This window comes from Chelonoidis abingdonii, chromosome 4, assembly GCF_003597395.2.
Source record: "Chelonoidis abingdonii isolate Lonesome George chromosome 4, CheloAbing_2.0, whole genome shotgun sequence".
Taxonomy (NCBI): domain Eukaryota; kingdom Metazoa; phylum Chordata; order Testudines; family Testudinidae; genus Chelonoidis; species Chelonoidis abingdonii.
In genome coordinates this window covers 65,545,288-65,560,329 of record NC_133772.1, presented here as the reverse complement: position 1 = coordinate 65,560,329, position 15,042 = coordinate 65,545,288, and the positions used below count along the sequence as shown (strand labels likewise).

The following is a 15,042-nucleotide window of genomic DNA, read 5'->3' as shown; positions in this document are numbered from 1 at the left end:
GTAACCCAGGGAGTTGTAGCTGTCATGCAGCTGTTACAGGAGGCACTATAGACAGCTGCAATCCACAGGGCCCTGGGCTGGAACCCAGAGTAGAGGGCGGGCCCGGGTTCCCCCCAATCCTCCCAACTCCTGATCAGATACAGGAGGAGCTGACCCAGACTGTGGGTTTCACAAGAGGGGAAGATCACTGAGGTGAACAAATCCGCCAATAAGTGCAGGACCCACCAAAGTAGAGGAGGAACTTTGTCACAATAGATAAACTTGGTGTTCAGTAGTGATTATTATTATTATTACTAAGGCAAAAGTGAGGGATCAAATCTTCTGAGGGCCTAAACTGGTGAAGCTGATCTTTTACACCAGTAAAGAAGTTAGCCAGGATTTATAAGGTTTTATCTGGAATACCTGAATGTTTTTTACCAGACTCTGAAATGAATGTAGACTAGAAAGAATATTTGCAATTTTATTAAAGAAGACAATAAAAATAAATATAAAAAAGACAAAGATGTATTTTGTTGTAAGCAGGATCAGAGTGAAAGAACAAGCCAGCTATTATCCCTGATTACTATTAATAAGATTAGTCAGAACATCAGGAATTTAGATAGACATTGACACTTGGAAAGTGCCAAAGTGTTACTTTTGCCAAGTGACCTCACACTCTGGTGGCAGACGTAAACCTTTCAAGCTACAAAGAAAAGAGCACAGAAGTGACAAAATGTGTGTAAGGGTTTTAGTTTATTAATTGGTATTTGGAACTGATTTTATTTTTGAACATGTATAGCCAGCCTTGGGGTAAACCTACGAATACTTGCTTGGATTAGATAAAAAATGTCATTTCATAGATGCTAAGGCTTTCAGAAGTTCCCCAAAGAGTGTCTAGGCAATGTAAGAGCAACAGGTATGAAAAATCCAGTATATAAGTCTTAGAACTATATTTCTTAGCTGTCTGTAGGGGAGATTATGAAGCTTTAGAATCACTGAACTAGAACTTTTACACAGGGAATCTTTGCTCCATTCCTTTTCTAACCAAAATTGGCAGCGCTAGAGTTGTACATTTCAGACAAGCCCAAGCTATGCCTTGCTCCTAAAGAACAGGGCACTTGCAAAAATGAAGTGTGAGTTAGAATCATGATAAATTTAATAATGACTTATTGGGAATTTTTGTATAAAATCTTCAAAGGTGTTTTTACATCAGAATCCCATGATATTCTTGGGATTCTGAGATGTGGAGTTCAAAGTCCATGCTTGTAATTGTATAATAATTCCCTTTTATTGGGAACTCTGAGTCCAAAGAAATGCATCCAGAAGACACAGGGCCCAAACCCTATTTATTTATCACTGCTCTGTAACAAAAGGAAATGGAATTTGGCCCAATAAAATAAAGAAACAAAACAAAAATGAACCCCCCCCCCGCCATTATCATGTTCTCTAATCATAGAATCATAGTAAAGTTAGAAGGGACTGCAAGGGTCATCTAGCCGGACCCCAAGATACAGGATGTGTTGTGTCTAAACCATCCAAGACAGACTCTCCCCTCAGTGACAGTGGTGTAACTCCAATGTAGCGATGCGAGTATTTGCAGAATTATAATTGAACACATAATTTGGGTCACAATAGAGTGAGTGAAGAGAGAGATTTTGAGAGACTTTGGGTTCACTTCATGTAAATCTTGTTATGAAATTCATAACACAATATGTAATTCCGTCCCTGAAAAATACATGATAAATCTCAAAAGTGATATGTACATTTTCAAGAGTCCACAGAACCTTAGTTTTCAAGAATCCAGAGTGAATGTCGAATTTCAGTGAGGTGTGTTTTTGTAGACGAAAGTTGTGAACAAGTTCTGAAGAAATTATCTCAGGTTGAGTGGTGGGGTAAATACATCTCGACAGAAAAACTCCACTCCTGAGTCACTATATCACAGGAAAATTAGAGATAAATCATTTATTGTAAAAGTTTTTTTTTATTAGTATCATTAATATTATTTTAGGATAAATGATGGAATGGAACCAGCTGGTCTGGCATGTTAATGTGTAGCAACATATTTAAGGAAGTCTTCCTTTTCAATCAATCTTCCTGTTCTAATGCAAAGTTTCATTTGCTGTTTATGCTTTTCTAACCAAACTTTTGATTCTCCATTATCATATACAAATGTGTTGAAAAATAGTAATTTAGTATGGCTTAATAGTAACTGTAATTGCAACGATGAATTGTGTCCTGGAAAGGTGGATAGAAAGGAATGCACAGCATCTTCCTTTGGTCGGTACATAAAGTAGCATTCATATTTGCTTGGGAGTTGGTTACCCTCTATACCTAAAACCTGAATACTATTACCAGAGGCATTTAAAAATGAAATGACATTCCCCATAATGAACTGGTTTCAGAAAAGCTCATTTAGACCAGTCTTGGCCAGGCGAAATGAAGGAGAAATCCACATTAGAATGCCTGGAGGATAGCATCACAAAACTGTAGAGAGTATGGCACAGTGAGGTATACATATTGATACTGATTATTTGAATTCAGCATGGCCTAATACAGGGGTTAATGTACTTTGTATTTCAGGTCATAACTTTTGTGCAGAAGGCCACAGATGTGGTGAAAATTCAGAGTGCAAAAATTGGAACACAAAAGCTACTTGTGAATGCAAGAATGGTTATATCTCTATCCAGGGGGACTCTGCATATTGTGAAGGTAAATGAGATAGTCAATGAAGTAATGTCTTACTGAGAAATTTACTGTTAAGTAAATGGCTGCAGAATGCATTTAGTTATGAAAGTTCAAGTTTTATGATGGTGTTTGCGATACTATGGATTTATGTGTGGAAACTTCAGATAACCAAGATAGGTGGACAGTATGCTGGGACACTGCCTATCCATAGGCAACCCCACTGCCATGTTATGATCTTCCTCAGGCTATCACTTTCAGGCAGTGGCACTTTTATGCTGTAGGTGGTGTGTAGGGGATGGTGCATCTTTCTCAAATATAGAGAATTATGGAGGTGGCAGTTTTGGGAGTGATGCTAACAGCACCAAGAAAGAGATCCCTAATGCCACTGATGGTTAGAAATGTTATGGCTGTGCACAGAAACATTAACCTGTAGTCTGTCCTTCAACACCTGCAAGTCAGGTAATTTTCCAGAATAGTCTTAATGTTGTATAGAGGAGACGTATTTCCCAGGAGGCTCTGTTCTATGCTGCTGAGCTACTTCTATTTGCTAATGATGCACTATTCTGCCTCAGGAAAGAATGCAGGATGGTTTTGCTTCCATTCTCTTCTTTGTAGTGGAGAGAATCATACCTATTTCCTATAGCTTGCTCTTATTTTTTGATGGGTTACTCATTACTATATAATCTGTTTAGAATGATAAATCAACATACACAGCATTCAGTTTTGCCTTGTAAAGTCTGTGAGATTTTTAAAAAATGTCCCAGAATTTTGGGTCTTAATGTTGTGATTTTTGGCTTTTTTTACACTATTTCTCCAGCTTCATCCTTCCATCAGTGCTGGTGATGGAAAAGAGATGACATTTTTGACAAGCTGATAAAAAATATATTGTAAGAATGGGGAGACAAGACTGAAGAATATGAAACAGAGATATGTTATACTGGCATCAGCTGAGCTTAAATGATTCCATTGTTTGGAGTTTTTTTTTTTTTAACCATATATAAGTGATCAGGACTGTTCTAGACATGATGAACAAAGGTAATGTGCAAATTCAAGCAAAAATTTCCAAGTCTTACAACATTGTTGGTGCATCTCTTAAAAGAACAAAACCAAGCCCTCAATTCTGTACATACTTTCAGGGAATACGGAAGATTTCCAGTCATTTAGTTCTTGAGGTAATAGCAAAGATACAGTATATTAAGAAACTTCTGTATTAGAGAGTTTGTGGGAGTGGCTGCTGTATAGATACTACCAAGACTACAATAAAGCACTTTGTCAGAGATGATACAGTACTCAGTGTGTATACTTTTTTTTTTTTTGGCTGCTCTAAATAAAAGCAGAAGTCTCCATTTTGAAAAATGCATTCATTAGCATTTAGTGTTTTGTTAACCTTGTAGCAGTTTCTCTAATTCCTTTATCTGGAAGCATTTTAAACCTCTTTGCTCAAAATAATATTTGAGACCTTAGCAATATTGGAACAGGGGAAAAAAGCCCAGAAAGCTGTCCGAACAAATTAGTTGAATTTGTGACATTGCTGGTCTCAGAGTCTGTAGCTGTACTATTTGCAAGGCAAATCCAGGCCCTATCTTATACGACTGTGTACTGAATGAAAAACAGCAGAACAAGGTTAGGTCTGCTTCTTGAGGTCAGGAGAGATGTAGATGAAGAGAACTACGGTGCACCAAAGAGTTGTGTTTCACAGAGCTAAATCATAAGCAGTGATCTGCTGGTGAGATCCCTGGTGGGGATGTATGGCCTGACAAATCCATTAGCCAAGGAGTAACTCTCTTTTTGCCCTGCAATATGGAACCTCTAACCATCCACAGAAAACCCTTGTGCAAATCCTGTTTATCTTACAGATCTGTCTCTCTTATCTAATTCCTATAATCTATCTGCCTATTCTATTGAATAGCACTCAATTCACAGTCATTTGACTAAATTCTGCTCTCAAAGGCATGCACAGCTGCCACTGAAATCAATGGGGGCCATATATATGCCTCTGAGGACAGAATTTGCCTTAGTATTGGGTGTCATGTGGATTTGTATTCATATGAGTATATCAGATTCCTGTATCTATTGTTTAATATTTAAATGTAAATACCTCTTAATAGACTGAGACACAAATCTATAGAACCAGAGAAAATGTTCATGCTAAGCACTGGTAATGTTCCAAATTCAGTTCTGTTGTTCCTAAGCATAGAAATATAATAGCATATAAGATCACTTCTTCTGAGACATGTAGGTTCAGATATCTCATATTATGACATATCTAGGTACAGTGGCACTTTAATTTAGTTCAGAAAACTGTGGACCATTAATTCTGAGCTTCCAGGTTTCATATCTCCTCTGATATTATTTGAACCTTTTTGGGTGTGTTTTAATGTGTGGCATTGTTTTTTCCTTCACCATATTGTACTGTCATTGGAGTTGACTTGCTCTAATGTAAGTTTTGCCTTTCTTCATGTTACATTGTCACCCATTATTTGCCTGCACATTGTTTTGACATTGTAGCATCTCCTCTAAAGACTTGCATTGAGACTACTATTTGATATAATTTACTCATGTATATTTGTAACTTCGTACCATTCTGTTTTTAAAGTTGCATTGCCTTTGTCACGGGCGAACTGTACTGTGAGTCCAAGGTCCATTAAAAATGTTGATGAATACATCATCACGTTTTTTAACAAATCTGAAACACATCTATGGTTCATTCTCCTCACAGCTTCTTTTCAAATGGCGATGTTAAAGCATGCATAATCTATGTTAAAGCAAGCATTTTAACAGGAAAGGTCTGACTATGCCTTCAGAATAACCACCCATTAAAAACTGTAATTTTTGTAGAAATCAAGATGCTTCTTAGCAAAGAAAAAATTATCCAGAATGAATAAAGAAAGTGATTAGAGATCTGTACTGTATTAAAGAGAGAACAAACCCTACTTTTTTTACTCATTACAAGTAATAGGTTTTTTCTTTCACTGACTCATCATCTATTCGCTTTGTGGCTCTATAATAAGCATAGAATTTGACATTTTCAAAGTGATGAACTAACATTAGTTAAGTAGTCTTCACAGATGCTAGTGGGGAGGAGAATTAGTATTACCTCCTTTTCATAGATGGGGATACCGAGGCACAGATAATTTAAGGGCCTCGTGTTGAACCATGCCTCTATTCAGCCATCATTTGCAACTGAACAAAGTTGCATGTGCACAGACACCCTTGAGGTCTTGCACATGTGGGGATTTGCAGTTGAAGAGTGAGGGCACATGGGAGTGTGCGGCTGGAAATCAGACTCATCGTGCTTTGTGCAATGTGATGCAACAAGTTTGTGGCAGAACTAGAGTTAAACCAAAGGAGTTCATAAGTCTCCATACCATGCTCATTCTTCTTCTAGACCATGCTGCCTCTAAAATAAACATTGTAATACTTCACACTTTTTTTTGTAATGCCTTCTGTGCAAAAATGTCAGAGCACTCTACAAATATTGAGATCATCCTCACAACACAACATGTGGGGATAGACATATTCTCTCCCTCTCTCACAATCCAGACCACCTAACTCCTAGTTCTGTGCTTTAGCCACTTGACCGTCCTTACCTTCTAGATGCTGATAAGCAAGGGTCTGGTCTTTCTCTCATTGAAGTCAATGGGAGTTTTGTCTTGAATATCAGGGGGGGACAAGATTGTTTCTAATTTTTCTCCACTGTTTCAATTAGATGTTTCTCTCACTTTGTTTTTTAGTTTGTTGGGAGCAAGGGGCTGTTTATATGTCAAAATTATCATAAATGTGTAAGAGTTGTAGTAAAAATGTACCTTAAAAAGTATTTGTATTTTAAAAAACAACCAACCAAACACTTTTCCTCTGCAGGAAAAACACAAGTAAAAATGATTTAAGAAAATCACAAGTTACCTTGTCATGCTGCACAGCAGTATCTTTTCCCACTCTGGTTAACCAATGTCATGCTGAACATTTCTGTGATGATGGATATAATATAAAAAATCATTTGTTGACCAGAGTAAAGGGAACCTATATGATTCCTTGTTCATTCCGTTAGTATTTTGCAAGCTATTTTCCCCCTCATTTAACAAAGCTGAGTGACAGATGCACTCTAAGTCTTCTCCCAATGGATCATTTATAGGATATATCTAACAAGCTTTATGAATTTAAATTGATCTTTTTGAACCAAATAACCAAACAGCAATATTTTATAACAGGAAAAATAAAATTTTCCTGGCATAGCATTGATTGCTTATATTGGCCTATGCTTAAGACAGGACATCCCAGCCAGAGATCTGTAGCCCTTGGGAAGGAAGTGTAAAAGTTTCCTCAGGTTAAATATGGGGCTGGGAGTGGTTAGTACTTGTTTCCCTTCTAGAACGAAAGTTGAATAGGTTAAGGCTGGAAGTATATGAAGTTCTGTGCGTTCTAGATATAATTCTGGTTAGTTTCCTTGTATGACCCATTAAATAGTACCTAGATAGGATATCCTTGATATTCATTTTGTAGTATATGGCTAAAACAGAAAGGTCAAGTTTTCCAAAGTTACCATTTCCTGGCGGGTAAAAGATGAGTCCTTAAGTCCCGCATCAAGAAAGTTGTGCTCATTTCACTAGACCAGTGGCATAGGACATCATAGGAGCATCCTCAGCCAAAATGGAATTTGGTTGCTAGATTCTCCAGACACTTCTGTTCGTATAATTATTTTAAATCTATTGGTTTCTTTCCATGCACCCACCTACTAACTACTTGGATTGGTGTTGTCTTATTCTCCAGGAAGTGAACCATTATTGTTTTATTTGTAAATTCATTCCTTCTTAGGAATGAAGTTCAGCCAGTCCTGTAATTGTTGAGTTTAATCATAGCAGTGTGCAAATCACTGACAATCTATACAAATGTTGGCATTGAAACAGTCTCTGTGACAGGCTCCCATGTGGCCATTGTCTCAGAGAATGTTTTCAAAGCTAGGAGAAAGGAAAGGTAAACAAGAGAAAAGGAGGACAGGGATGAATATTATTAATGGATGTTCATTCAAAGAGAAGACTAACTGAGAGGTAAGACAAAATTGTCTCACTCTATGATCTTCAAGCTTTTATTATATTTTTACACCTTTTTACCTGGCTGCACTGTGAATCACTGATTGACTTCCTAATCCTAATGATAATGATTGCTGACTTTCTAGTAGAGAAAATATTTTCATCTCCACATCACCTCTTTCTTGGCTTTATATGTCTCTATACATATCCAGTCTATCATAAAGGCTAGAGGTAAATAAACATAAGTATCAAGAAGACTAAACCATGTTACTGATCTTTCCTATTAAGAACCTTGTAATTCACTGCAGACAGAAGTATTTTTTTCTTCTTTTACTTTGATGGATGGGAGAGACAGGACCTAAATTAAAGAATTAATTGGAAACCTCTTAGGTGCACTTGGTGTCTGGTTGACTGAATCAAAGTTCTTTTCTTGAAAGGTCAATGAGTTATTCAGTGATCCTTCACTGCTTAGCAAAAAAACAAAAAGTACAAGTCTTCCTGGTTGTTTGGCTTGTAGACTTTTTTTAAAGACACAACAGTGCAGGATTATGGGCATGAAGACTATATTCAAAGAGCTACCATCCTATTTATTTTAACATGGAGTCTAAACTAATAGAATTGGATGGGATGTTTCAGTCGAAATTAGCTAATTTGCTATCTTTTTCACTGTAAAAAGCTCTGCAAGTCATTTTTTGTGTATTCATTTTTTGTATAATCAATTTATGCTGTTAAATATTAATACCTTATTCTGATTATTTGCGGTATTTAAATGTTAATTGTTTTAATTTAGATTCCTTCTTAGAGATTGGATGACTCAGAAGACTGATAGGTTGAACTGGTGTCTTCAACTCTACATTATTCATTTCGGTTTGTTTCAAGTTCACAGTGACTGAAAGACATTTTGATCTGATGTAGTTCAGTTGATAAAGCGAAGAGAGATGCTGATGTCAGTCCAGTTCACAGTTGGGTTGGCATCTTAGAGACCATTACGATAATAGACACTAATTGACACCATAGTTGGCAATATCACCCGAGAGGCCAAGGATTGAATGGCATAGAGATTGAATTACTTTTCAGCCTTTAGATTTCATGAGTTTGTTTGGTAAAGTTGCATTGCTGCATTTGTTGAACCTGTTTTTGTGGTGAAGTAAAGGATTTTACGAACAGCTTGATCTTAATTGTATTGGTGTAAATATGGATTGACTTAATTAGTGTTACCCTACATTTACTTTGGTGTAAGTGAGAGCAAAAAGTTTGCCCTCGGTTTCTAATGCTTTCAGTTTGGCAACTTAAATCAACACTGAATTATTGCAGTCCTGCTTACATAGTGTATCCGGTAAGGACTGGATTCTGCCACTCTTACTCATGCTGAGAGCTACCTTACTCAGCAAGTAGTTTCACTGAAGAAAATAGCTATACTCAGGGACTAAGATATTATTCAGTGAGATTAAGCAGGGCAGTATCTGCCCCTAAGTGACTAATGATAAACTCATTAAATCATTAAGACTTGTCATGTCATTTGTTACAGAAGCCCTTTTTTGTTGTTGCGTTATGCTTCCCTCAAAAGAGATGTGCATTTTGCTGAAGGAAATTAGACTTGTCATTTATTTTTATACCACCACAAGCACTGCATTTGAAAAAAAAAAATCAGAATCTGGAGGTGAAAGGTTTTGAACACTGCATCACTCCTTTCTGTCTTTCTTTCTGTCTTCCTTCCTTCCAAGTTTTAGAATTGCTAAAATGCTGAATATGTTTAATTTAATTTGATGGGATTTTTGTGGAAACAAATTTATATACTAGATCGTTAATTCAGAGTTACAGTCTGTTGCATATATAAGCAGTAATCTTTTTTGGAATAACTTGAGTGAAATTCAGGTGCAGTTCTGGGGTTATGATGTTCTTCTCGGTCAATGGATAAATTCAGTTCAAATGAGATCTCAATTATAAAATGGCATTGTCTGTTCTGATTTTATTTTCCCCTTATTTTAACAACTGGTCCTTCCCTTAAACTGACCTTTTAATACATTGTACATTCATTCCAGGTGATCTGGATTAGCATATTCTGTTGTTCAGTGAGTGTTTCTACGTTTATTGAATGTTCTCAGTATTTTCTTTTGTGGCTGTTATTTTGTAAAAGGGACACATTCAAATACAATACTTTTTATCAAAATGTCAGCACTTACCAATTTTTGCCACGCAGAGATTTTTAGGATGTTCTTGTAGTTTAAAACACTGGACTGGAACCCAGGAAATCTGGATTCAATTTCTGGCTCTACCACAGACTCCCTGTGAAACTTTGGGCCAATCACTTAATCTGCGTGCCTCTGTTTCCCATCTGTAAAATTAAGAGAATGCTTCCTTTCTCCCATCGTTGTTTATTTAGATATTCAGCTCTGCAGGGCAGGACCTGTCTCATACCAGGTGTTTGTACAATGCCTAGACTAATAGGGTCCCAATGCATATCTTCTAGACACTACCATAATATAAAGAGTAAATAAGTATGATAACAATAGCAAAAAAACCCAAAACAAAACAGTTAAAACATCAATTATTTCCTATTCTAAATATAGAGAAAGTTTGTGATAGCTAATAGTCTGTCTGCCCTACAACTGGGGTGTATGGTTTGCAGCATGTGTATACATAGCTGAGCCAACTTTTATCCAGCTATTTCAGATATCAGTAGCAGTGAAGCCATGGCAGCATGGGCAGTACAAGCCCTCCTGGGTCCCTGGGTACTTACTCAAGCAAGCTAGCCTGCCCTGAAGTCCGTGTTGCCATGGCTTCATTGCTATCGGTATCTGTGCTACTTAGATTAAAGCTAAAAACATGGATATGTTGAGACATGCTGCAGTCAGTCCTCCAATCACTTCCTCCAGATTTCAACCCTCAGTTACCACAGGGGAATACTCTCTTTACAGGATCTGCACCTGCCATTAAGAAATGAATGTTCTTCCAAGGCTCTGCTAACATAATTACAACTGATGGTGCTCCAGCAAGGATGTACACTTAAAGGGGCTTTGCTAGTTTCAAGTAGAGCTAGTCAGGAATTTTCCAGCAAAACTGAGTTTAATTAACATAAGAACATAAGAATGGGCCTCCTGGGTCAGACCAAAGGTCCATCTAGCCCAGTATCCTGTCTTCCAACCGTAGCTAGTGCCAGGTGTCCTAGAGGGAATGAATAGAACAGGCAATCATCAAGTGATCCATCCCCTGTAGCTCATTCCCAGCTTCTGGCAAACAGAGGCTAGGGACACCGTTCCTGCCCATCCTGGCTAGTAGCCATAGATGGACCTATCCTCCATGAATTTATCTAGTTCTTATTTGAACCCTGTTATGGTGCTGGTCTTCACAACATCCTCTGGCAAGAAATTCCACAAGTTGACTATGCATTGTGTGAAGAAATACTTCCTTTTATTTGTTTTAAACCTGCAGCCAATTACTATCATTTTGTGCCCCTAGTTCTTGTGTTATGAGAAGGAGTAAACAACACTTCCTTATCTACTTTCTCTACAGCAGTTATGATTTTATAGACCTCAATCATATCTCCCCTTAGCCGTCTCTTTTCCAAGCTGAAAAGTCCCAGTCTTATTAATCTCTCCTCATATGGAAGCCATTTCATACCCCTAATAATTTTTGTTGCCCTTTTCTGAACCTTTGTTTCCAATTCCATATATCTTTTTTTGAGATGGAGTGGCCACATCTGCAAACAGTATTCAAGATGTGGGCACCCATGTATTATATAGAGGCAACATTATATTTTTCTCTATTATCTATCCCTTTCTATATTTCCCAACATTCGTTCGCTTTTTTTGACTGCCGCTGCACATTGAATAGACGTTTACAAACATATCCCAAAGACTCCAAGATCTCTTTCTTGAGTGGTACACGTTAATTTAGACCTCATCATTTTATATGTATATTTGGAATTATGCTTTCCAATTGCGTACTTTGCATTATCACATTAAATTTCGTTTTCCTGCAGTTTTAATTGCCCAGTCAAACCCAGTTTTGAAGATAACTTTTGTAGCTCTTCACAGGTCTGTGTGCGGTCTTACACTATCTTTAGTAATTTTGTATCATTTCTGAAAAATTAAGTACACTATATCTACTACAATCCCCCTTGTACATGCTTGTTGATCCTCCTCAAGAGTAATTCTAGTGATTTGTGAGGCATGGTGTTCCATGGAAAATCCTGGTTCATTGAACCCAAAGAATGTGCAGTCAACACTAAGGTTCAACAAACTTTTGTGAATAACAGGAATTTTCTGTTGCAAAACCTGCCTGCTCCTGGGGAACCTGGTTTCCAGTGCTCTGTCCCAGGCCACAGGACTGCCCTGGGTTGGAGATCCAGGCTTCCAAGGTATGGGTCAGGGCAGCCCTTGCCAATCGTACTGCCTAGTTGGCCAGCTCTGGTTTCTAAGCCGCAAACTTAGGGATGTGGAGCATGGATGGGAAACCCGAATGTGTTTGCCATATTTAAAGTATATAACAAAAATTCCCCATTGAGAGGGAAAAAAATCTATTTCTTGTGGCCTTAGAGAGGCATGAGGATCATTCCTAACAGTAAGGATTAAAATGGCATTTGATTTTTAAAATCAGTTGTGTAACCTTCGTACACCTTATTCCAGTGGTCTCTAAACATTTGTTACTGTTGACCCCTTTCACACAGCGAGCCTGTGCGGGCGACCCCCCCCCCCTATGTAAATTAAACACTTTTTTATGATTAAACTATTTATAAATCCTAGGAGGTAAAGCGGGGCTTGGGTGGAAGCTGAAAGCTCTGTGACCCCCCCCCCCCAAACCTCTCGACCCCCTGAGGGGTCCCGACCCCCAGTTTGAGAACCCCTTCCTTATACCATCCTGTGCTTTGCTGCACATTGGGCTACCCACATTTGCCATCTTCGCCTGTCAACTGCCCTTCTCTCCAAATCTTCCCATTTCATGCTGAGGTGCTTGATGTCATTCAGAACTAATTGTTTTCATGTTATTTACGGTCTTCCTCTCTTTCTTCTTGCTTTTTCTGGCTTCTGTTCAAGGGCAGTATTTGGTATGTGTCCCAGCCACTGATGTCTTCTCTTGTAGATTATTCGTGAGAGGGTGCCTTGTCAAGTAATTTTTCTGACTTCTTCATTCATTTTCCTATCTCTTATTACCAATTCAGATGTTTGTGATGAAATGCATCCTGCTTTTGCGTATCTTTCTTGGTAAGTTGCCATGTCTCACTGCTATATGTTGTGATGGCAATAACAATTGCTTTGCACATGTTCCGTTTTGTTTTGAGGGAGATGTTTTTGAGTTGCCAGATGTTTGAGTCTTCCAAATGCAGTGTTTTCCTTCCCGATTCCTCTTCTTGTTTCTTCAGTAGTAATACCATCTTGGCTAAGGTACTTCCAAGATACATAAAATTATCCACCTTCTCCAGTTTTTCTTCTTCAGTTTTGATTTCTGTCCCTGTAGTCCCCATTTACATTTCTTTGTATTGTATCTCAAACCTATCTTCTCCATTACTTGGTTTGTTCATTTTTATAGTCCTTTGGCATCTTTACTGATAAGAGCAATGTCATCAGCAAAGTCTCGATCAAATAGCCTTGAATTGTTCCATTTTAGGCCATATGTATCAGTGTTGCATTGTTTTAATCCACAGTCGATGACTAGCGTAAACAAAAAAGGAGACAGGACACACCCCTTCCTTACACCTGTCTTGTGTAAACATTCTTCCTCAAATCAAATTCTTATGTATATATTCAGTGTCACGTCTGATGACAGAAAGACAGAAAACCAGTTTTTACTGCTTTTTAAAAAATTCCTGTTAGCCCTTCAGCACCTGCAGCGCTAAGAGAGAGTAAGCTGGATTGTATTTCAGCTCATGTGTCGTCCATGGAACTTGCATGGTGTCAAGTATCAGAGGGGTAGCTGTGTTAGACTGGATCAGTAAAAAGCAACAAAGAATTCTGTGGCACCTTGAAGACTAACAGATATATTGGAGCATAAGCTTTCATGGGTGATGCATGCATCTGACGAAGTGGGTATTAACCCATGAAAGCTTATGCTCCAATACATCGGTTAGTCTTTAAGGTGCCACAGGACTCTTCGTTGCTTTTGTCAATAGAACTGTTACTGTTGTTTGAAAGCATGGGGGTTGCATAGGTGCTTCTGCAGTCAGAGTTTGAAGAACAATGGGTTTGCACAGTTATAACTGATAGATAACTTGGCCTGCAAAGCCTTTGTGATATGCAGTAGGGAGAGAATCCAACTTGACTCTGAAATTCCAGATTGCAGAGCTGGCAGTTGCACGCCTCCCCCATCTATTTACTTGTAAACTGAGCACATTTGATACAGAGGTCACCAAGGAATGGATTTGTATACCGTTACTCTTACAGAGTAGTGTCTGACCCCAGGAGTAGTCAGATAGTGCTTTTTCAGTGGGACTGAGGATATCAGGACCTGGCCCTGAGATACCATAAACATGGATTCTTGAGATGCCATTGTTGCAGTCATTTTTCCAACTTGACTCAGATTTCTTTTCTTTTTGGTTTGAAAGAACAAACTATTCTGGGCTGTATGCTCCCTTAAGAGTTCTTTAGAAACATGAATGGTACCATATAGGCTACATCTACACTTATGGTGGCATGTAGATTATAGATACTGTCTGCCCAGCTAGCACAGGTATAAGTAGCAGCATAGATAGTGAGACATGGCTTAGGTGAGTAGCATAGACTAGAGTGGTCTACATGCTTGAACCCCGAGGGTATATATATACCCTGGATAACTCTTGATGCGCCGAAGCAGGGTCTCCCATGTCTACACTACTATTTTCAGTGTAGTGTTCTGCTTCCTGTTCACTGCTGGAGCTGTTCCCTGTGTCAGTGAAAAGTTCTGGCTTGGGGCAGGCAATGGGAAAAGGTTCTGGAAGTGGGGAGGAAATAGGGAGCTCCCCTCTTCTGGAGCCTTTTCTCGCTGCCAGAGCCTTTTGCTGCCTTGTGTAGCTACACGTGGAGTGCCTGTGCTCTTACAAGCTGCTGTAAGTGTAGATGTAGCCATAGAAAATCCAGCAGCTGAACCTCCTCATGTCACATATATCCAAACAACTCCTTCCACCAAAATAAATACATTGAAAATACCTCACTTTCCCCAGATTTCAATCCTCAGATACCTTAACTTATCTCCAGAATATGCAGTGAAAATACATATATTAGCTGGTTGGAAAATAGTAGGGCTATCGATTAATCACAGATAAATCACAGATAACTCATGCGAATAACTGAAAAAAATAAATTGCAATTAAAAAAATCGCTATTAATTGCAGCTTTAATCACACTTTTAAACAATAGAATACCAATTGAAATTTGTT

At 38.3% G+C, this 15,042-nt stretch overlaps 1 protein-coding gene across 7 annotated transcripts in view; it reads left to right on the top strand.

Moving 5' to 3' along the window:
• The window catches only part of NELL1 (neural EGFL like 1), a 465,038-nt gene that overhangs the window by 126,184 nt on the left and 323,812 nt on the right, over window positions 1-15,042 (top strand). For all 7 annotated transcript variants that reach the window (XM_032794577.2, XM_032794575.2, XM_075065234.1 and 4 more), the window contains one exon: window positions 2,560-2,688. In XM_032794577.2, the coding sequence (XP_032650468.1) occupies window positions 2,560-2,688 (129 nt within the window). The remainder of the gene's footprint in view (window positions 1-2,559; window positions 2,689-15,042) is intronic.